This window comes from Strix uralensis, chromosome 20 (assembly GCF_047716275.1).
Source record: "Strix uralensis isolate ZFMK-TIS-50842 chromosome 20, bStrUra1, whole genome shotgun sequence".
In the NCBI taxonomy this organism is placed as follows: domain Eukaryota; kingdom Metazoa; phylum Chordata; class Aves; order Strigiformes; family Strigidae; genus Strix; species Strix uralensis.
The window spans coordinates 11,267,736-11,292,121 of NC_133991.1; the positions used below are offsets into that span (position 1 = coordinate 11,267,736).

A 24,386-nucleotide genomic window follows, 5' to 3' on the forward strand; every position below is an offset into this window, starting at 1 on the left:
CTTCCGCGCGGGCGTGCGCGGTGACGTCAGCGGCAGCGGGCGGGGACTGCGGCGGGCCGCCAGGGGGGCGTCGGCGGCGGGTTCGAGCCCCGGGGACGGAGGGGGAGGCCCCGGGCTCCGCGCCGTGCGGGAGAAGCGCGCAGCGAGCAAACTGCCGGCAGGCGGAGAGACCGCGCGGGGTGAGGGGCCTGGGGGGGAAGGCCGGCCCTCAGCCGAGCAGCGCGGCGCCGTCGGAGGGAGCGTCTCTCTGGCAGGAGCGCTTGCAGCCGCCGGCTGGCGAGAGGTAGGAGCAGGTTTCCCTCAGGGTTCGGGGGTTTCGGCAGCGCCCCCCCGCGCAGAGGGATGTTTACAGGTGCTCGGCGCTGCGCGGATGCCTGGGGGTGACGCACCTCGGTGGAGCCGAGGGACCGCCCTCAGAGGCGGCTCTGGACACCCGGTCAGGTTTCCAGCAGGGAGCCGGGGCCTGTGGCTCCCGGTTCCAGGCAGCAGGCACCTGAAAATCAGCATTGGGCGACCTGTTCTGGGCATCTACTCAGAGTTCTGTAACTACGACTCGTAATGGGCATCAAAAAAAGTAACTACGAACGTAATGCACAGCACACTTCACACAGTACTTGTGATCAGAAAAGAGTAACCGTTCTTTGTTCCTCTCACCCCGAAGAAAAACTTAAACAAGGGCTTTTCAGCTGCCGAGTTGCCCGACGGGAGAACTGTCCTCTGGGTAAAAAAAAAAAAAAAAAGTAGCGCTAGAGGCCTATTTATTTATTTCTTGTGAAGTGTAACAGGGTGATGCAAAGCATGCCTGCCTTCAGCATCCTGATGATGCAGAACTGGTTTTGCACGTATTGGAGCTTTATTTCAAAAGGAAAAAAAAAAAAAAACCTGGTGTAAGTCAGACTTGATTTTACCAACTGGAGAGTGTATTCACACATTAGCTGGAAATTTCCACACTTCTGTCTCAGCTTTGATAATTAATTTCAGAGAAGTCAAATGATACGTAGGTGGGCAAAGCATACACAAGAGTAAACTGCTGCTGGTTAGTTTATGTCTAGTGCAGAGGAGCTTTGAATCTTGAATGCTTACCAACATTCAGCAGCTTTCCCAGGAAAAATTGTAGGTTTTGTCTAGTTTATTAAAAGTGAAAAAAGCTGATGTCTGCCCCTCCAGCTGGAGAAGCCCAAGTCTAGAACTGCTGTGAGGAAATGTGGGAGAACAAGGCACACATTTATGAACGCAGCAGAATTTGATGAAAACTTAAATTTTGCTTCTATATAGAGAAAAAAAACCAGTAAATTTGCTAGTCTTTTTCCTTTTACATATTTACATTCTAAGCAGCAATACAGATACTCAACTAACACATTACACTTGCATCTTATTGTGACCAGTCATCTTTAAAAGGTTGAATGTCATGAGGTTAAATTGAAAATAGACAATTACTATCACAGTGTGTTGCAAAGATTGTTGCTAGGTTAAGTACATAGAGCTGCTCTTAGTTTCTAAACACTTTCCCCCCATCTATGGTGTTTAATTTCAGTATCACCTACAGCAAAACTGGAGTGTTAACTAAGTTGCATCCCATATAAACAAATTCCTGAAGGATCAAAGTTGGACAGACTGTTATTTTCATCTTGTCAGATAATGCAGCACTCACAGGATGGATGAAAGAATTATACATTTTCAGAAAGCGTATGATTCCCCCTAGGATTTCTGTAACCATGGTAACACATATAGAGATAGCAGGCCTGATTTCAACCCATGTTTTATTGTTCCAGCAGTAAACAATTAGATCCTATAAATAACCACCCTAGCCATTGGAATAAAATACTGGCCTTTGCTTCCCCATTAAAAAAAAAAAGCAGGTTGTATATTGCTACAGTTAAATAGAACTATGTGGGATGTCTTGTTTCATAAGCCACGTAGCCAGTGAGGAAGGGGAGAGTATCAGGTTTTTCATGAATACAAAATAAATATGAATGTGCTCAACAACTTAAGCTCAGAATTGGAAAAAAAAAGGCACCCCCATCAACTTTTCACGTGTTTTATTTAGGTGAACATACACATGGTCCACATACTCAATGAAAATAGTCATAAAATAATTTAAGAACTTATGTTGAAAGGTATTAGCAGCACCATCAGTATTGGACTAGCAGAAAATCCGTGCCTCCGTAGGGCATACATTTACGCCTGGATAAAAATGCCATCATTTATAACAGGGGATGGGAATGGCTTTATAGGATGCTTTTGGGAGTTGGAATTTTAAAACACACACTTTTTTGCTAAATACTTTGACCATTAATGTTACAAAAAATACAACTAAATAAGATACTGCATAGTATTTTAATTAACATAAAGAAATCGACATTGAGCTGTGTAAAGCAAGACTCAACATCTCTGCTTCCACGTCCATTTCATTTCTGAGTAGAGAAATCTAAAATTTAAAACCAAAATATAGACCTAGTGTATTCTCTAAAAGACACACTTTAGGTGGAACGTATAGTACTACGAAAATACATATCTTCCATTCTGTTTAATAATTTACTTTAGTTAAAAAGTTGTGAAATTCTCATCACAAGAAGCGTATACAAATTCATGACTTTAGTAAATTAACAAAAAGGATTATTTTTTTTTAAACAAGGTTTAGCCCCGCTGTAACAATTATACAAGGAAGAAAAGAGACTACATTTATATGAAGGAATACAAATTTACACACATTTTACAGTGACTTATACCCTACACATCTACAAAATTCACAGTTATAATACAAGCAAGTACAAGGCTGGGATAAAGCTGTTTGATACCAAAAAAAGTTTCTACTTTAAAAAAAGATAAACAGGAAGAGTTTCAAACTTCTGCACCAACTTTAAAATTCTAATCAGACCAAAATACACTTCCTTACACAAATGCCCTTCAGCAAACGCAGACTGCTTTCCTGGGCGGGTGGAAGAGGGAATTGCTGAGCTTCTTCTGGCCCCGCAGGCTGCGGCGCATGGTCAGCTTGTTTGAGTTTTTGCGCTGGGGAGTTGTGGACATGCCTTCTGGTTGGACACTAATGTTTCGACTCAGGCCACGTCTTGGCTTCTTCATAGCTGGGCCAGAGTTGGATTCTTCCAATGTCCTTTTAAAGTTTGCTGTGGGTGTCCTCTCTGCATCTTGGGCTTTTGTTTGGCCATTAGGAGACACCTTCAAGCCTTTTTGGTCCGTGCCTGAATTTGCGGAGTTGGAAGGCGAGAGACTGACTGACAAACCATTACTGTAGGATTCGTGTATCCTCAAAGCCAACGCTTTGCTGCACTTCTCCTCCTGCGGGCCTGAATCCTTCAGGGTCGCTCCTGATGAAGGTGAATTGCTTTTGGCAATCTCGTTTGGCAGCTCTAAATATTTTTCTGAGATCATGTTGCTATGCATGAGGGGAGGAATAGGCTCAGAAGCGTTCAGTCGTGGCCATGGATCATCTTCTAAAAGCTGAGGGAAAAATAAAACAAAATATTTAAGCAGAATTATTTCACTCAGATTATCTTTGAGGGTGGAGACAGTGTGTGACAAGTTCTCTAAACCTTATCTGAGAGAGAAGAATCCCACTCAGAGAGTTATCTTTTCTCCACGTTGAGGGGGAAACAAGATTCGAACTGCAGATCTGAACTCGCTACTTTATGCACAGCAACTTCATAAAAGCATTTATTTCAATCATCCAATTTGCAAGTGTCCCATAATGGCAGACACATCATCCTTTCATTCAGAGGCTGTTTGGACTTCCTCAGCCAGCAAGCCTTCCTCCTCCTCCTGTCAAACGCTGCAGAATCTGCACGCATCTGCTGTTAATTTAGGAAGCCCTGCAGAAAGCAGTGCCTGCAACCTCTGGCCTGTGATTTTCATCAGTAGCATTCTCTAACAGGCAGACACGACTTCCCTCCTTCAGACATTGTGGTATGTGCACCTATACTGCCTTCCGAAGATTTTATACATCATCAGGTGGCCAAGCACTATTAGGGCAAACAGCAGGAAGTCTTCTAACCTTTGTTACGTTCAGAATTCTTAGTTACTGCAGAACCAGATTATCAGGGAGATGGACACTCTTCATTGTAGGTGTCCCGGCTGCTCATGGAAAGGTGGAGCATTGCACAACTCTAGTCTAAAAATAGAGTTACTGTTTGCTATGCAAATAATGCATTTTATTGCCTAGTTTTATGCTCTACAAACTTGGAAAGAGAGCAGCTGCATTCCTGGTGGCACATCCATCCGCTCTCTGCGAAGCACAGTCATTCTGTCTGTTGAAAAGCAGATGCTCAATATGACATCCTAAGGAACTTCTGAACTCTAACCCTACCTTCAGCTCCTCCTCTCTTCTGCAGCCTTTGGTGAGTGGTTTTGCCTCATTCTCAGTTTTACCAACAGGAAAATGAGGACAATAGTTGCTTGCACTAGCCACGGGGGGATTATGAAAATTAGTATTTATGCAGTGCCCTGAAGATATGAATTATGACCTTATTAAAGATTTAATTGTGAAGAAATCCCTAGTTACTCAGCAAGTCCTTCAAAAGTAAATTTCAAGGCCACATTACTCTACATACCATCAATGTGAGGCAAATGACAATAACTATTTTAAGAAAATAACGTGCTGAAAACTCAAATGCACACACAGCTGAATCAGAGTAAGTCAATGTAACATCGGATGAATAAATAGATGCTTTTGAAGTCACAACCCAGAACAACTTCAGCTCACCTTCAAGAAGAGATCCACCACTGCTCAGCACTTCTGAGAAATCTAATACTAAGGCTTAATAAAATGCATTCCAAAAGAGAAAATAATCAGAGTTGCTTCTAGCATCTAGATTTGGTTTTCCACTCCCCTCTACTCCCCAGTTGCTTCCCGTGTGTAGATAAAATGAGTTAGATAATATTCTTTTACTACATACAGCAACACAAGAGGGAAGACCTTTATGGATGTTATTTTAGAGGTTATTCTTCGACTCTGTTCTTGCAGAACCCACAGAAAGCTAGATGACACACACAGAGCAGCTCTGGCAACGTTACTTAATCTGCTCAATTTAAATTTTGAAATTGTGTCTCTCACCATGACTTAGGTTTTATGGTTTCATTGCACAAGACGCTTAACGCTGTGGTTCTTATTGCCAACATCTTTTGTTTGGCAGGACTAGCTGAGATCGGATAAGGCTTTGGGAAGCCAAATGAAGTCAGAGATGGACTGCTGAACAGTGATGTAACAAAACAAGAAAAATAAATGAATCACCAATTTCATTTCTCAACAATCTAACCGATCAAATTTTATCACTGGCCTCAGGAATACTTGAATTAAGCTGGTATTTGTAATTGTTGACAGAAGGATATGCAATTAAGAAATACTTTGGTTTAATTAAGAAACCTGGATTTGGTCTCCATCTCTTTCCAAATCAATTGTTTTGGAAAGTAGCAGCTGTTGAGAGTCAAGGCTATCCGTGCTGCTTTCAGTTCTCCAAGAGAACCGGCAAGTAGCCTTTTCACTGCTGCCTCTTGGCTGGGCTGACCTAATTACTTACCAACCTAAAAATTAGATCATGTATTTACCTGCAGCTTATGTATCAAGGTGTTTATGTACCATTTTGCAGATGGATATTGTCATCTATTGCCACACTTTGTGCAATCAACAAAATGAGGCTTCTCCCTCCCGCGAGGTTGACAGTATCTCTAGGGTCACGAAGGATCATGAAATAAGGGCATTTCCTGAAGTTCTCGTAAGTTATCACCATCAGAAAAAAATTCCAAAAATACATATTCTGAAATAGTTGTGTGGTTGTACTTCCTAAGAAAACCGGCACCTTGCAATAAGGCTGCCACTTAATGTCTGAGGCAGGGCATAAGAAACCACATATTTGACCATTTTTGGGGAGAGTGCCAAAAGCCTCAATTATGTTTCACATCAGTTTAATTTTAAAGGAAACATTGAGCCAACAAGCACTCCTGCATGCATTGAAGTTTATCCATAAGGCTCCCATGAAGTCAGACTGCTCTATAAATTAAAAGCCTACAGTCCAGGCATTTCATAACCAAAGTTTATGGAAATATGTTTTTCTTTCCATTGTGGGTCTTATCTAACTGATAAAGCTCTTTGTACTATGAAACATTAGATAACATTACTCAGGATGGTGTAGTTACCAAATACAAGTAACTACACGAAGTTCTTGTTTTGCAAACACCCATACATGGAGACACAACTGCTAAGACATTTCATTTGTTATGATCTGCCTGGAGACATTTGCTTTTTTCTGAAGTATTTCAGCATTATTCTGACAGTACAGTGGTCTTTTTCTGTCTCTTTTCCTTTCAACTTCCTTCTCACACTTTTCTTCTGATATTCACAGGTACTCTGTGAGGACAGTTAGATGCTTGTTATTAAAGCAGAAACCTGTATTACACTAGTTTAACTTTTATGTCTATAAATCACTATTATGACTTTTTATAAAAAACAAGTACAGAGAAAATAGGATCTATGTTTTTAAATTGGTGACACTGGTTCTATTTTAATCCAAAAGGATAAAAACTTTTGCATTAAAATAGAACTAATTTATACATATATTATCAATGCAGACCTTCATCCAGTCAAAATTTTCTTCTGGGTTTTGTACATTAAGCAAAAAAATAAAACAAGGCCTCATCTACATGGCAAACACCAGAACTGTTAGTTGTCTAAAGTTTTGGTCTCTTCACTCTTTGTGACCGTCTGCTACAATTTATCTCAATCAACACATTGCAGTTCACTGAATCTACTCAGATTGGGGGGGAAATCTGAAGGGGAAAAGAAATGTCACTAAGTCCTTTCCAGAAATGCTACTTCCTGGATATTTTGCAGCTGACATAGCTCAACGTTTATTCAATGAGTACTGATAATAGATCACACACAAAACATATGGTACAATTCAAAAGCCTAGGAGTATTTAGAATTCAAATCATTTTTCTCCACTCAAGATTTTGCTTGATTTTAAGCTCTTTTCATGTATTTTGCTACACTGGATGGAAATGAAAGAGTCAGAGTTTGAGCTTGCCGTTTCATTAGCAGCTTGTTTCTAGCAGGGGAATGTTAAGGACTCCCCTTCTAATTTTTACGTTCTTTTTACTTTGCCCAAAGGACAGTTATCCAAAGATACTGCAGAACATCAAAGGACAGTTACATAAATCAGGAGCAGCTGGTAATTACTGAAACAAACATTCACTCATAACTACACTCCGGTTCTTAGAGGAAAAACAAATTTAAAAAACACTTCTGAAGAGCTCTGCTCTATGGTAATGGTTAAATCTTCTAACCTGAAGAAAGACCTTCTATTAGAACGTCTTTTCCTCTAACAAAGAGCATTAAATCAACTAGAGGAAGATAGTAAGATCTCCCAATCCAGAAAGAAAACATTCTTTACAGTGTGTGTTTGAATACATTAACCCATGGGTTACCTTAAAAAAACCAAAACCCACACACCACCACGTCCAAAGAAAACCAAACCCTGATTAAGAACACATCCACAAGCAGTCTGCAATTTGTCAGCTGTGCAACCTATTCAAGGACACGGCAAGGTAGGAAAAGAAACAGTAGCCCAACCTTATTCTCTAAGGGGATGTGTTGGGTTTTTTCTTTTTTAAATCTCTGATCCCCACAGTCCGATTCCTCTCTTTCAACAGCCTACTTCTGATTTGGGGGATCTTGGAAAACTTAAGAAACAGTGCATTTAAAGTTGTGCAAATGATATGCATGAAGTTACAGTAATCATTTCTTCCACACTGGGATTTTACGAGTTACAAAAACATTGTATCCCTAAATTCAGCAATTCTGAGAAGTTCATACTTTAATACTCCACCTTTAGTGTTCCAAAGTTTAAGAAACATGATTAAAAGTTCATGTATTTCTCCAAAGCTTAGTACATGGAAGTGTTGAGGATCTGGCCAGGTAACTGCTGTCAAGTTACTGCCCTACAACTGAAATACATTACCTGGCCATACATACTGCCTAGTCCACTGCAGTTAAAAATAAATAAATAACCAAAGCAACATTAAATAGTGGTTTAAGTTAACAGACCAGTAATTTCTAAAAGTATTACTGCAATCTCTGGCAATGGTCTGACTACAGCATTGCTCCAATCCTACATATCACCGTAAGCTGCATAAAAAGAAATTACTACCAGGGAAAGGAAAGGGAGATTGCTACGTATTTAGTGGACTCCACAAAAATGGAACACTTAAAACACTGAAAAAAAGGTTACCTTGACAGGTGGGGTACAGCAGCGGGAGGGTGTCATGACATTCACATCAGGGCTGCTATAGCAGGGACTCTCTGCCAAGTTGAGATACAATTCTTCTTCATTTTCCAAGTTGCTTTTGCCATCCTGCAACGGCGAGATGCAGATGACGATGGCACTAGTGTTGTCTGCACGAAGCATGCGCTGCCTCCACCGGCCCAGTGCTCTGTTCACCAGCATTTTGGCACAAGACTGTCGGTGCTCTCCCTTTGTGTTACAAGAAAGGGACAGAGAAAACGATCAGATCCACTTATCTTATAAATGGAATATGGAGAGTTTATGTGGCAAGCCTGAGATATATCTTCCTATATGTGTTAAAGTAGCTTGAGTCAGAAACACAAGAGGAAATATTAATTGAAACGTATCTTTCTTCTTAATGAAATTTAACTTTGAAATCAGTTTACAGTAGAATCCACAGATGTATGAGTGCTTTTAACCATAAAACTGAGGCAGTGACTTGCATAAACAGCCTGGCTGTAACACATCCTACAAGTCTTTCCAAAAGTCTCTCAAAAGGTTTACAAACTATTTACTATCTGATGCTCAGATGCCCCATTATGTGAAATAAATTTCATTTTCAGACAGTATTTTGTATAACTTCCTTAGAGAAGGAACAGGTTATCTTCTTTATTACTCACAGATACCATCCTGGTAGTGAAATTTCCCAAAAATGACAACCCAATAATTTAAATGACATTAACACACATGGTATTTGACAGCACACGCAAGCATAGCATCAGCCACATCGTAACAACTTCTGTGTTGTGGCAAAACTATGAATATGCCTAAACACCATTGCTAGGCACTTTCCATACATGCTAGACTAAACGATTTTTAGAGAAAAAAAAGTATTACATTTCCACAATTACTTATAGCCACTGCTCTCACCATGAAGTATTTTTTCTCCTCGTGATCCTGGCACATGGAGATAGCATCTTGAGGTGGGATCATGTTCCACAGTCCATCACTGCCAAGGATAATATATTTGTGCTTCTGGGGATCGATTGTGTGCACACTAGTGTCAGGTTCAGGAGACACAACAAATTCACCACTGTAGAAGTCGTAGCTCCAAAGATCACCTAGCCAAGAAGAAAATGGTTTTGAATTGTTACATTACACATGAAAATATGAATCTTGGATACTACAGAAAGATGTTCCCATGAAAACAATTCCCACCAGTCTCAAGTCACTAACAGTAATACAAAGTAATTTCAGCATAATTACTGTGCTGCTGCTGTCACTTTCTGATCATATTTATTAATATGTAGCAATTTAAATAAAAATCACATTCATAACAACCTATATTTATAGGAGTTCTACTCTCTTAAAACAAACATTTTCAGACAAAGGGGAAATGTAACAGATTAATACAGAAAACTGTGAAACCTCAATATCCAAACTGAAACCTATCTGAACAACTAAAATTCTCCTTAAACACAGTAAAGCTTTACTTTGTTGAACCCACACCAAACGCTCAAACATCTGCCTTTCCAGTTATTGGTATGATTTAAATACTGGAGACAAAATCCTTACCTCTGGTACAGTTTATACAACTAGGCTGGGGGTTTGGCAGGGGGGAGGATCACACAATACCTTATTCCTCCCCAGTATGATATACTGCATTAGACTTCAGTCTGCATCACAATGGCATGCTGCCCTGCACACCCTAACAAGTCCTGCTCATAGAAGAAGAAGAAAAAAAAAAGGAAAACAAATCCCAAACTAAAGAAAACTCCACTTTTTTACATTCAAGGTGCTAAACTGCCCTTTTTAAAAAAAAAAAAAACAATCTGAGATCCTCCACAGCCACCCGAGCAATACAGAAAGACATGGTTATGTCTTGTGTAGGTATTTGAGCCTGCAGGTGCCATGGAGAAGGAACAAAGGAAGAGGGCAAAGGAGGAGAAACTGAAGCCTTTCCCCTATTAATTTCTCTTTCCCACAGCATTAGCACCACTTTCAAAGCCACACAGTGCTGCATTAGAGCATCTTTCCAGCTGAACACCACGTGCCAAATTTTGGAGTTGGAAAGAAGCCACAGGAACACAAGCAGTGCCTGGGTTCCAGCAGGAAAGCAGAAAATGAGAGCTAAAGCCTCTCCCTTGGAAGGCCTCATGCAGCGAGCCTTTCTATTTTTAAATCTTTCTTGCTACGGCGAAGGAGTTTGGGGTCACCTCACCAGTACCAATGGCCTGAACTGAATAACGCACATCTGAATCAAGACATCTATTGGGTCAACTGCTTCCTCCAAACCATCCTCAAGTAAAAACCACTCCATCAGAAACACACGTTTCCTCATCAATTTATTTTAATTTAATTTATCAAGTATACTTGAAAAAATAGAAACTTTTTCTAAGGTTGGGCCTTTACATCAGTAACAGTATTGTGTTGCACTAACACCTTCTCTTTTTTTAATTTTCATAAATAGCTTCCTATAGTGACAACAAAAAATAACATTGTTTCCAAGCACTGGTTACATTTTTCTGTGCAGAACACATGGCTTAAGAAGTAGAAATTAATTAAAATGTCAGAGCTGAAAAGCGTACAGAAGCTTAAGAACTCCAGTCTAGGAGTAAGGTTTTGTCAGGTTTTTTTTTCTTTCCTTTTTGCTGGCTTCAGAAAGCATGCCTGTAGCCTTCTTCCGCATCTATCACCACCCTTTTGAAGATCATAAATAAGCTTTTTTGTCTTCCTACTTCCTTCCATTAGCTTTGCCTTAAGCTAGCAACCAGTTGAAAAGACTTTTCCAGAATCAGGAAAGGGAATACTTCACCTCAATTACTCCACTTCACCACAGCAAGCACGGATGGTCCATCCTCATTAAAGTGCCAATTCACATACATTGCAGCAGCAGCAGACAGAAACACATGCTTCTAATAAGTGCTAATTAAAAGCCAAGCCTGCTCATACAGAGGTGCACTCTCCCTCCACAGACTCACAACAAAGCAAGCCAGCTGGCACCAAGATCAAAATAAATACTGTAACAGAAGAGCTGAGCTCCAGCACAGCAATTATTGTATATGAATTGCCACGAAAAGTCTTCATGTGCTGAGAGTTCTTCCCCTCACGGCTGTCATGGACACAGCAGGTAAAGTAAACAAGGGCTCAGGGTCTTACAACCACCAGATCTTGGAATCAGCATTGATTTCCAACTTGCATATTATTTTTCTGCTTTTATTTGCTAGCTTGTTCATCCTCATTTAGGAGAAATGACGAATGTTATTAGCTGAATCATTTTTTCATTCAAAATACTGGGCTGTATGGTAAAAATAACCGGATACTATTTAATTTTGGTTCATCTACATACATGTCATCATGCCCATCTGCTGCTCTTGCTGAGAAAACAGCTGAGTAATAATCATGGTGATTTCAGAGAATCTTCCTCCAATACGAAGAAGGCTCCTCATGGGGATAATTGGGAATATCACACTGGTTATAAAGGGGACTCCAAGGATTGACATCCGGGTTGATGGGATGTGGTGGAGTTGAGAACGGTCAGTGTGAGGTTAATGGTTGGACTAGATGATCTTCAAGGTCTTTTCCAACCTCGATGATTCTGTGATTATGAACTTGCTGAAGGGCACACAGAGATTCTGCAAACACACACGATGAATCCACAAATCACAGGCCAAACCCCTGACCAGGAGCCCAACCTTCCTAGTTGCCACTGAAAGCTCTCCAACTGCAGGGTCTCCCCTCCACAATCAGTTGCCCTCCTGAAGGCCGTGGTGGAACTACACACCGAGGTGAGGGCTTGACACAGGAATTAACAGCTGGCATGCCATGATTCGTGTTGGAACGGCTGCCGGGCTACCTGATAATGGTACTCCACATCTTTGGCCAAATCCCTGGGCAAATCTGTAACTAAGCCACATCTCTACAGTACTATCATAGTTCTTAAGTGAAGGAGAGAAAATTAGATACAAGAGGAAAGTAATTTTTCCTGAAAGCAAACGATGAAGAGGAGCTAGGCTAGTTCAAGAACTCACAGCTTCACAGACTGAGTTGATTAAACGTGCATTTTTTAGCAAAAGGCATTCTTTCAATCTCCTGGAGCACCACCTCTGTCAAAGCACCATTCCAAGGCTGTTGTCAACATACAGTGAGAGCTGAATCTCCATGAGTTTTTAATTCAGCTGTACTCACTGCCTATTCAAGCTCAAAAAATCTAAGAAATACACAATAATTTATTTACAAAGTTGTACGATGGAACAGCACTAAAGCACCATCAAGTATTAACTGACCAACTCCAGACAAGTCTGGAGCTACTAAAAGCTAAATGGAGCTCTAGATGTCACTAACTGAGAAAAATAAAGCTTTTTGTTCCACAAAGTGTATTTGAAGCCTGAGGCACGTAGAAATATCCAGACTTCCTTCCTCAGCCTAGAGCAACCAGTACTTGCAGTTGCCCTAAAGAACAGGAAAAGCTGCCTTCAGTGTGGCTCTAGCATCATTCTACTCCCATCAGCCCACCAACCCAGACTAAGCACGCAGGCAAGCGATCCCTTGTAGAACAGCACTGCGTGAAGAGTGCTTCACTGAAAGGACAATTCTCACAGACCCTTCAACTCCAAGCCAGCAAAGGCCAACCTATGTCACCAGGGTGAGGTACTATATTTTTTTTTTTTTTCTAAAGGGCAGAGCAGCACAGATTAAGTCAATGCTTTTTAGAGCTGCTGCATAGAGAGCATACTGATGTCAGCTGCGGATCTGTCTCTGGCCAGCTGGAGAGCGCAGCATCCACAGCGGCTCAGGAATGCACGACAAACTTAGCAAGAGTCACTTTACACGGCACCCTCTGTCACAATTCTGGGAAGGAAAAAGGAGAGGAAAGCAAGCCAACACTTTTCTCTAGGCTTTTCAAAGTGCTCTGAAATCTTTCATTCTGTCCCAAAGCAAGTAGGCAGACAAGTGACCCTTCAGCAGGCTGAGAAGCCAAGATGGGACACACCAAAGGCTAGTATTACAGAACTGGAATGCCAGGTTCTCAGACTTCACTTTGTGAGCCGTACTATTTTTGTTCCAAATTAAAAAACTAATATTTATAAAACTTAACCATCTTGTTCTCTAAAACCTTACAGACCAGGAATATTTCTTTTGGTGTGAGACTTGCATACTTTTCCAAATAGAAAAAAAATTGTATTAATGTAGTTCCTTTCATATTTTCCAGAAAAAGTCATATCTGTTTCTTAGTCATGACTCACACCAAAATAATATACAGAGATCTACACAAAAATTACGCTGCATCTTACAAAATGAAAAATAGATGTTTGAATCGTGTATTAAAAGAGCAGGAAACTAATTTAGCTATCAAAATATGTTGTCTATCCTATCTGCTTACTATTACCTTTTAAAATACAATGGAGAAAACCCTACTTGTAATTCAGCTGCTGCCATGAAAGTAATTGAAGTTACAAACAAAAACAGCCATCATATAAGTAGACTGGATTGGATTAAGCCTTCTTATAGCAAAAGTATGTCCAGAAGTCATATAAATCAAGTCTTTCATTTAGGTTTCTGGAACGTGCTGTTTTGAATACAAAAATATCTTTTGGTTTTAATAGAGGAAAGAAAAGTTTACTTTCATAAGTCAGTCCAAAACGAAAACCCAGTTTGATTAATCCCAGATCTTTTCAAAATCAAAGTTTTATCTAAAAGGTCTGTTAGTACAAAGAGAAGACTTGCAGAACTTCCGTTTTTCACTGTCAATAAGGCAGCGCTGCTAGGAAGTGAGGCAAACCTCAGCAAGGATGCAGACAGTAACCACTTAAAACCATTCAGGCTGAGCTGGCGTGGAAAACGTTGGAAAACTCATGGCAAGCTAGTCCTACAGCCACAAGAGGGCATCTTCACAGCAGCCTAAAGAGGAATGCAAGGCAGCGTCCGGGTCACGCAAACCAGGAATGATTAGAGACAGTTCAGCCTGAGGGATGGGGGCAAAACTCCAGGTAGCAGCCAGCCAAAAAGTTACACAGAAGCACTTGTGGCTTTAAAACTTTCACTACTCCTTTAACAGTACTTTTTTAGGAGCTTCTTTTACATACTATTTCAGTCAAACCTGCTCAAAGAATGGCACCCTCCACACTATGTAGAAAAGGAAAGCACAGGTAAGAGAATAGCATTTCAACAACAAATTAAACAATTGCATTTGAAAGGAATGGTGAGTTAAAAGCTGCTCATAAGGCAGTCTTCACCACCGCTCATCTCTGCTTGTACATTAGCAAAATCAGAGGCAAGAGAGAAAAAAGGTGTCTGTCTAGGGCTATGTGAGAGCACGCTGCATGAGAAAAGTCTGCAAGAACTAGCGTGCAAAAGTAGAGACAAAGACCTAAAATGGCATGCAGAAAGCTACTCACAATTTCTGGTCTTGAATTAAATCCTTCAAATGAACACTAAGGTGGAATTTCAAGCTTCAAAAGACAATCCTAGACAGTATTTGCTTAGCTGAAGACAAGGGGTAAAGCAGAATGCACTGACCACACCTGGATAAATTTCTACTTTAGGAGAAAGGTTTTATTATTTTCTACATTGCCAAAGAAGAGAGAGCTAAAGAGGCACGCAGAGAGACCTCCAGTCTGCCAAGGAGGGGGAGAGCCCCAAGCTTTCTCCTTTGAGCTACAGGGATCCACACGTGCCTTGACATGATCTGTACAGCACAGGTCCACAAAGTACATACACTCTGCATTTTCTACAGACATACAAATGTATTTTGTCTTGGCGGTGAAGAAACTTACCCAAGCTAGAGCAAGGCAACCTGAGGACAAGACTAGAATAATCCCAAACGCACCTCAAGTTTGTCTGTTTCTATATAAAATAAAAAAGCAATTATCAATAAAACCTGAAAAACACTGCGCACCAACTTCAATACAACTTACTAGCTTATGCAATTCAGTGTGATTGATCTTCCTGCTGGGGCCTACAAAGGAGCAGGAAGGAGGAATCAAGCAGCAGACACTGTGTAGCAACCTTGCCTACTCCATTTGGTAACTTTAAAAAAAATATATATATATTTAAATGTGTGTAAAAAAACCTAAACCCTTATACAGGAACCTCCTTAGATCATTTGAGGTCAGCCATACCCTCTTCTCTAGGGTTTCATGGTATGCATGTTCAGAGAGCTTCACAAAACAATTCTGGCATCCAGTAAGTTGCTCTGAAAAACAGTTTTTCACGTCACTGTCAGAATCAACATTCTTGTAGCAGCTGTACATCGAGCTGTTCTGGTACATAACTCTTCTAGGGGTCAGCAGGAAATCCATGTTCCTATGAAAAGTCAAACCTGTATGGTGGAGGCCACTCCACCAAAATATGGGGTAAGTTATTATATTTCTACATAAAACCAGGGAAAAGATACTTCATGTTGCCACATGAATGAGTGGTTGTTTAACTAACGGGTTCTTGGTTCAGGTTTCATCATTCATTAATTTAACACCCCCACACACACACACCAAACAGCTACAATACTGCAAGGCAATCCCTTACGACATAACCCTTTTGACAGCTGCAGATCTTGGCTCTATATTAGTTCCCAAGAAAAGGGGAGAAGGAGGAAAAAAGAGTCCATAAAAGATTTACTAGATTTAGACCTGAACTAATTTACCAACAAGAGAGAACCCATACAATTTAAAAAGCAATCAAAGACCCATTTCTGCCATCACACCACATATTGCCAGGCTGGGGGACAGCTGGGGCTATGAACTTAAATAGCAACTGAAGAAAACTACAATGAGTTTAAGTTACACTTACAGCCAACCTACAAAGCTCAGTGATTAATCACACCATTTGTCTACTTGTTTCTACATTCTGTTCTTGTTTTAAGTTATACCATAAGATATTCAGAGCTCAGGCTGTAGCTTTTCTGTACCTCCCCTGCCTTGTATACCATCTTTGAAAGTTACACACAGCCAGATTTTACTTCAAAATTGGTTTCCAAAGATCAAAACTCTTTGTTTCATTTTTCCACAATGGGTTCAACACATGGGAACAAAACACACATCTTGTACACTTATAGCCTTGTGCTTATCATCCCAGAAACAGGTCTGGGTTAAAGTTTTTAGACAGATGGCATAGTTGAAACATAACCTTTCTGCTAGCATGGATCTGGCTATTACGTTATACCTACACCGAGCAGGTTACTTCCCCTCTCACCATTCTTTCCCCGAGACACACATATGTAAACATGCTCACAGGAGTCTACAATACCTTCCTGAGTGCCACGGGGAGACAATAACCAATACATGATGCAGTAACACACAGACTCTTCAAACACACAAGCAAGTTACACTATGGCTTATTGCCCCAAGCATCTGCTCTGCGGATCCAGCAATCTGCACACTCCTAGCCCTGCCTTACACGAGGGGATTCAAGTAATTTGAGTTACCTCACACCTGTTTTAGGGACAGGCATGTAAAATGGAGAATTACCATGAAACTACAGGTGCCAGGGAAGTTATTCAAATTATTACACTTTAAGGAAACTAAATGCTCTTCTGATCAGAACGGCTAGCAAGTCCTGAGGTGAACAATTCTGAGATCACACAGGATTCGTAAGTATCTATTACAAGGCAATGCGGTATAAAGAAAGATGTTTTCATTGCCCAGAAGGTTAGAAGTAGCTATGCCTAACACACAGAATACTCTGCTGCAGTTTGAAATATTTCATTAGAAGACTTATAACCTGTATACAGTAAAAGCAGCATACAGATATTTTACAGAGATAGTATGAAGCCTAAGTATTTCTGACTTGTTATGAGGCCATAAATAAATTACATGTTACTTAAATGCAGCCACTACTGCCATGAGAAGCAGTGGTAATAAAAAGTGCATACCACAAATGCTTATTTTAGGGCAGAAAGACACCGTAGACAATCAGAACAGTAAAGGGAATGTCAACAGAATTAATCTGGCCAGGACTTCTACCGCATCAGTATTCTTTCTGCTGTCCAAATATTTGACTAACACAATACTTTTCCACAGTGTTTAATTCCTGCTATTTCTAAAACCTTTGCTGTACTCCTTACAGTGAGCACTAGACTGAAGGACTGCATGAGGGATGAGACAACATCAAAATATTTTAAAGTGTTGTAAGAGAAAGAAACTTAAACAAAACACCTATGTTCTAAATTTTAGGGTTTTTAATCAGATAATCTTCCCACTTCAAAGATAGCGAATTCACACCTCTAGGTTTCTCTCTACAGAACATTGAGAGACTTGCTCTCCTGCTAAAAATTATTAGAATCACAGAATGGTTTGGGTTGGAAGAGACCTTGAAGATCATTCAGTCCCACCCCACTGCCATTAGCAGGGACACCTTCCACTAGCCCAGGTTGCCCAAAGCCCCATCCAACCTGGCCTTGAACCCTTCCAGGGAGGGGGCAGCCACAGCTTCTCTGGGCAACCTGTGCCAGTGTCTCACCACGTTTAAAACCATCACCCCTCGTCCTATCCCTGCACTCCCTGATCAAGAGTCCCTCCCCACCTTTCCTGTAGCCCCTTTAAGTACTGGATCCAGTCTGGGATCTGTACAGGATTTCCATCAAGAACAACCACCGAGTTTGGACTCAGCAAAAAGAATCACTGTGCCAGATCTTAGCGGGACTGACTAGAGCACTGGTAACCAGTGTATGTCCACACTGATGGTTATTACTCCGCTTGGAGAGGCTCCAAGGCAGCAGTGCTGTGCCAGCCAGGGTAGCGATCTGGGAGCCAGCCAAGGGGTCGAGCAGGCCCCAACAGCATGAATGCAAATGGCTTTAGTCGTGGTAGGTCTTTTGTAAGCAGCGTAAGGGACATGCTGGCCTCCAAAAGAAGTTAAATCCTGTTTCCAAACTGTGAGCGTCTGTGCACCATCTGGGTCCTACAGAGCGAAGCAGCTGTGTTCCTTTTTCCAGGAGGTTTGTCATACCTCCTCAGAAAGGATGGGAAGAGGCTACAGAGGCTCCTTGAGCAAGCAAACACCAAAGCACTGGCACACTGAAAATCTGTTTCTCCATGATTTGAAGATGCCAAAGCCCTCTTTTAAGCTTTCCAATCTGCTAACTTTTGAAACCAACAATTGTTAAGATAGGTGTTCTCATTTCTTGAACCTGAAACTCTCCAGTAATCCTCGACGTCCACATAATGGGAAAGAATTCAATAGGGGGTAACAGACGCATCATCCCTTCAATGCCCATCTCCACACAAAACCCAGCCAAACCCTTTATTCAACTTGCTGAGAGGAACTGGGTCACAAGTCATCGAGCTATTTAGACAAACTTGCAATCATAGGAATGAAAGATTCATCAACATTAAGCATACGCTTTTCGTAATCTATGAGGAAGGTGTACCCTTCTGCAGAAAAGGGGAGAAGAGGGGTATGTTGCTCAGTGGATGAAGGTCTGTTTGCTGGTCATCTATTAACTCCAAAGGATTTACTCAAACTCTCGAGCCAGGTTTACTACCCATAAAACAAGCCTCTATCTTGCCTAAAATATGACACATAAGACTTGTAAGATACAGAGAAAAATGTCCATAAAATTAGAATTTTATTTTTATTAAAAGATCACCATTCAGCCACTCAGCCACCTGTGACTCCTTCCTTGACACACAGCTATCTTTTACAACGTCATTATCACTGCAGAATTCTTAACTCTGGACAAAGCTACATGAAACAGATATTACTGCCCCTGAAATAAGACACAGTAACGCAATGCAATTATCAAGACGACCAGGTCCCAGGAACAGACTGTCCCCACACCACACTGCCAGCTGATCTAGGAACACTGACAACACTATCATGTAACTGTCAAGCTGGCCAAGACGAAATTAAGTCACAGGACAGTTTTCACAGGTAAAAATATGATACCACATTCCCATAAAATCAAACCTATACTGGGTATATCTGGATAGAGAATTCCTCACTGGGGCAAAGGGAGGAAGGAAGTAAAATGAACTGCAGAAGATTGAATTCTGCAATGAAATTTAAGGAAAAAACCTGACCAGAAAACACTGGTAGTCGTGGGCAAGAGGTATCCAAAGATTAAGTTATAAAGTACTTGCTCAAACCCATTTATAACGAGTTTGCTAGGCATTCTAATGTGCCTTTTTGTCCTCTGAATGAAGTGTTCCTCAGAGATACTTTCCCATTACTAATACTCTCGCAAAGGCAAGTTATAGAGAAAACAGACTTGACTTTCATCCCTTTGTTCATTCTATGTTAAGTCTTGAAAGAAAACAGATTCACCACAAAAGGAAGACCAAAAGTAATTCGTGTGCTATGCAGCAGAACTTACTCTTACAACCACCTAGTCAAAAATTACAGTCCTATTATTTCAGTATGACAAATGTGCTTTCCATCTTGGAGACACATACTGCTTTACATTTTCATTTGCAACAGAAACGAAGTACCACCCTTGTAAGACTGACACTGAAGATCCTGCATGTTGTAGGGCAAGTCCTTCACTCACCAATAACACCTTCTACAGCTTTATAGGAGAAACAAAATCCATACTAAAAATACTTTAAAAAGGCCCAGACTTTCAGAAGGCCTTGTAACCAAGGCAAGCACCTCTAATCTAAAAGTGTACGTTTTGACAAAATAGGGTGTAATTCAGTGCTGGTGGCCTGTATGCAGGGGTGTCTCACTTTCCAAGCAGGGGCAGACTTACCAAGTGCTCTAGCAACTGCCAGGAATGGGATCTGGTCTATGATGGTGCTGCGGCGCACAGGGCCATTGTGAGTCAGACGAGGCCTCTTCCAAACAACACGATTCACACCAGACTTGTTGATCACACTAAAACCATCAGAAAAGGCAGGGGTTAAAAAGGAATGGGAATGAAAGCACAGAAGTTACTTCAGTGACACAAAACCAGTTAAATATGCAAACATGGAGTCAATAATGACAGCGCCCTCAAGGAAGTCCACAGCACAATTAAATATTTCAAAACACACGGTATCACTTAAGATGGTTTCATTCCATATTAAGCCAAAGGGAAAAGTGAGAGATGAAGGGCAGAAGAAAAGAAAAAGCAGGGGAATGAAGACCTGGAACAAATTCTGGCTGGCTGCAACAACCAGATGCAAGAGTATCTTTTTAATCTGTCGGAGAAAAAGCAGAACTGAATTTGCTTTCCTCAGATGAGGACCATCAACATCAACTCACTTGGGTGGAAATGTCATGTAGTTCCTCTTTCAGTTTTCTCCATCTGCCAAAGTTTGGCAGTAAAGAGCAGCACAATATAGTTGAAAAAAACAAAAGAGAAAGGAGCAGTCTTCTGTAGGGATTTCCTTAACAGTGCACCAACACTAGGCAGAAATAAAAGAGGAATTGTTCATAGCTGCTATCTGCTGAAAGCAGGACATGGGAAGGAACAGCTCCACATCTGAATGTTACCTCCTGCCCTAAGGCACTGAGCACAGGTTTTAGTTCTCACAGATGGCATTAGAAGGGTCAAAGGAGAAGCTACAGAACAAGTAAATGGGGCAGCTGTTATCAGGCAAGTCAGAAAGAACAGAGAGTATGAGTCATCAAGGAAGAAAAGGTAATGGAACGAGGAACTAGCAAAGCTTGGTCCCAACCAAGTTAAGAATGAGATACTTAAAAGCTAGCTTTTATCCAAGGAACAGCCATTGGTAATTAGAAACTGAGAAGCTCTGGAACAGCCTCAAGATTCCTCATACTGAAGCTATTCAAGATGCACTTCCTGAGACTTCAAAGGCCTTAACAACAAGGGCATGTTTAGCTCCATCCTTTTGCATGCACAATGCAGTCACAAACACCACATCCTAAAAAGCAGTATCTCAGCCACTTGTACAACTAATGACCACACAAAGCTAACTTCAGTCATTATCTGGAAGAGGACCCCATCCCACACTCCGAGACTGTTACTAGGAAGATCTCATTTTTAATGGAAGATTCAGTTATGCTCTCCCATTAACTTTTCCCAATTCGCTCTCATGAAAGAGACGACATTAGTAAGCATAACTGCAAAGTTCCACCTCACTCCTACCATTTGCCTCACAAGAGCCTGCAACAGCCAGCCTGGGAAAAACAGGAAGAACACCAGTAAAAATAAAGATTTTAAAAATAATAAATTTTAACCATTCCTGTTGATACAAGGTTCCAGGGAATGCTTCTTTAAAGCTTCAGAGACTTTCAATGTCTGAGATACACAACTTGAAAACCTGTACATTTACAAGTACTAACCCAGCAAAACTGCAAGTTATCCTCTCTGAAAAGCTAATACAGCTAACTGATCACCTTCCACCTGCTAGAGAAAAATATCTGAAGGTTAATGAGCCGACAGGGTTCTCATATGAATGATGTCAACAGGAAAACCTTCAGTGATCTCTGCCTCTGAACCGCTAAGAGAAGGAAACGGTGCCCATCCATCTGGTGCGGTACTGCAGACCGAGAGAACAGAGTGCTCCTGCGAAGCTACACCAAATGTGAGCCCTGAGGTTTGTCTCAAAACATTAGTGCCATCTGACAAACCTGCCTGCTTTCCTCCTTAGTCACAGCAACCACAACTCCGAGATGTTCTAACAATTGCCAGCTCCCGACAGGGAAGAAATTACTAATGTCAAGATACTTGTTAAAACACGGTATTCTAACATTTTGTGTTTATTTAAACACAACAAACACAGTATCTTGCTTCAAATCTAAGAATTTTTTTTAAGTTCCTTGAAGAGAAGCCTTTAAGAGCCTACTCAACAACTGCCACCGTCACCCCAGGAACCATGCAGAATGCATGAAAAGAAGAGTACTTTGTGTCAAAACTGCTGTGTTTCCACTATTTGACAAAACAGATATTCCAGAGCTCATATTGTTATATGTAAAGACTTTTTTTCCCCCAAAATCATCAGAATTTAAAGAAAAATAGGTCAAATGTTAGTATCTCCACTTTCGAAGATTTCAATGAACATTTAGAATTGTAACCGTACCTCAGCTACATGGGAATCCACCAGGAAAGTAAAATTTTGTTTAATACCATAAACCACCAGCAAAAACCACACCAGTGTAACAACAGCTCACTATAACTTATTCCCAACAAGCTAGAAAAAAAAAAAAAAACAGAGCATAGGTAGGGAAGAAATATAAATAGACTATGAGATTCACCACCTTACTTGTCCCCCTAAAACAAGCAAGCTTGAGCATCGTTCGGTCAGAAAAACACAAATAGCACCCAGAGATCAAAACTGAAGTAAAAAGCACAATTACCTGCCCCCAAGGCCTTCAATTCTCTCTCTTTCTTTGGGAAGTTCTGGCTTGTGGTCCTGTGTCACCTCCACAGCTCTCACAAAGTCGTCCTTGGGGTCATCCTGGACTCCCAGCACCACTCCTGAATCACCAACATGGGCCACGTACATCTTTGACCCGCGGATAATGACCACACTGGCAGTAGTTCCCGACGTGCTTGGGAGACCCGTCATGGTCTTCGGCCACTCTGCTGCAGTGAGGAAAAAAAGCAAATAAAAATACCTTTGGTTTTAGTTCTGTAGAAGTGGTGATGTTTTGAAAAATCAAGATGAAGGGCATGTCACAGAGGCTCGCTTAACGTTACAATACAGAGTCTACTTAACTATAGCACGGCCAGGAAACCAGTGCCCTCAGGTCCCCCCTACTTTCATAACTCCACTCCCCTATCTACAGCTTACATTGACACACATATATAAAGCCAGCATCAAAGCACTGAGATAGGATTCAAAAAACTGTCTCCTCCAGTTTAATATCCCAAGCATCACTAGAAGAATATGGGGGAAGATGTGCTCAAGTGTTGAACAGGATCGATCAAGGGTGTTGTTAAGACCTACTGTTCACTTCCTTGTCTGAAGAGGTAGAAATGTTATAAATCAGGTCATTTTGTTTGGACATCTGACTGGCAATCAGATTTTCTGGTCATTCCTGATCCTCTCAGAAGGAAAGAAAATGCTATTTCACTTTTATATGCTGAACAGCATTTTAAGTTGAATAACGCCAACTGTTTTATTCCCATTTCCTTTTGGAGGACTAAATAATGCAGACTATTTAAGTATGTTATCCATAACCCAACATCAATCTTCTGCAGAAGGTATCCCTTGAATTCAGAACAAAAAATATTTATACCAGCATGAACTGTGCAAAGTTAGGGAAATCTCCTTCTTTCTCAACTGCTTTGCCCTCAAAACACTCACATTAACTTCCTATTATACTATTCTCCCCATTTATGGCCAATCCAAATTTCTCTTTCATACCTTTTCTTGTCTATTTTTGTGTCTACACACCCAAGTTCTTCTTCTTCCAAAACGCCACAAGATGACTGAAACAACATCCCAATTAAGAAAGATTAGCCATAGCAGTCCTCCTCCCTGCTTCAGCACCCTCAGAAAACAGAATTCAAGTTCCCAGTTACTGGGTGATTTCAACTGTCACCAGCAACCTCATGTTTCTTCTTCACTGCACCCACTCATGTCTTCAGACAAACTCAGAAGGGAGACTCATCTCCGTGTCACATTCTATCTTCTGCACTTCACAAGTCACGCTCACACAGTACAACATAAAAATTCCACTGTGATACAGTGTGTTTGCAGGAAATACCCAAGCCAGACTGCCAAAGCACTATATTATCTATTTTCCTATGGCACAACACACAAGAAAGAAAAAATTAAACACAATTAGGCCTTCCCTCTGTGAAAACAGATATTTCAAGCTTCCAAAGTTTTAAGCAGAAGATGAAGAACTTAGTAAGTTCTAGTGCCACTGAATGATGTTCAGATGCCTGAGGCAAGAAAGAAAAGTCATGGAAGACATGCTGGAGGAGAAGCTGAGCTATACAGACAGTCTGCGGAGAAAAGCTGCGCTTCCTCAGGGTTAGCAACCAAGAGAGCCAGCATAATTTGAACATTTACGTTCTAACACAGAGTTCTAGCTTTGTGTTCTAAATACTAAAATACACTTTCTCCCTAGGAGTAGCTTTATTTCAAGAACACAAACATTCAATCAGCTTATTGGAAGTACTTTGTCTGGCAATTTTAACTGTGGATATTAAATCTAACACATTCCAAATGGAAAGCAAATGAGGGAGGAAGCCAAGTGGTAATGAGGACTTCAACCATGCACTTAACAGAAAACAAGCTGCAACTAATGAGTTTCTGT

At 40.9% G+C, this 24,386-nt stretch overlaps 2 protein-coding genes and 1 long non-coding RNA gene across 7 annotated transcripts in view; 1 reads left to right on the forward strand and 2 right to left on the reverse strand.

Moving 5' to 3' along the window:
• The window catches only part of BCAS3 (BCAS3 microtubule associated cell migration factor), a 372,074-nt gene extending 371,880 nt beyond the window's left edge, over window positions 1-194 (reverse strand). The window contains exon 1 of one of the 4 annotated variants that reach the window (XM_074890735.1): window positions 1-194. The gene's annotated coding sequence lies outside the window, so the exon portion shown is untranslated. The other 3 variants (XM_074890738.1, XM_074890740.1, XM_074890741.1) reach the window with 3 other exon arrangements.
• The window catches only part of LOC141952818 (uncharacterized), a 27,924-nt gene continuing 3,721 nt past the window's right edge, over window positions 184-24,386 (forward strand). Inside the window, exons 1-3 of one of the 2 annotated variants that reach the window (XR_012631771.1) lie at window positions 184-283; window positions 11,210-11,364; window positions 11,462-16,379. This is a non-coding gene — a long non-coding RNA (uncharacterized LOC141952818). Of the gene's footprint in view, window positions 284-11,209; window positions 11,365-11,461; window positions 16,380-24,386 lie in introns of those variants that run through there. The other variant, XR_012631770.1, reaches the window with a different exon arrangement.
• PPM1D (protein phosphatase, Mg2+/Mn2+ dependent 1D) overlaps window positions 2,025-24,386 on the reverse strand; it is a 27,979-nt gene continuing 5,617 nt past the window's right edge. Inside the window, exons 2-6 of the mRNA XM_074890743.1 lie at window positions 22,473-22,701; window positions 19,921-20,045; window positions 9,165-9,355; window positions 8,241-8,483; window positions 2,025-3,462 (exon numbers count right to left, since the gene is read on the reverse strand). Of these exons, the coding sequence (XP_074746844.1) occupies window positions 2,908-3,462; window positions 8,241-8,483; window positions 9,165-9,355; window positions 19,921-20,045; window positions 22,473-22,701 (1,343 nt within the window). The 3' untranslated portion in view covers window positions 2,025-2,907. The remainder of the gene's footprint in view (window positions 3,463-8,240; window positions 8,484-9,164; window positions 9,356-19,920; window positions 20,046-22,472; window positions 22,702-24,386) is intronic.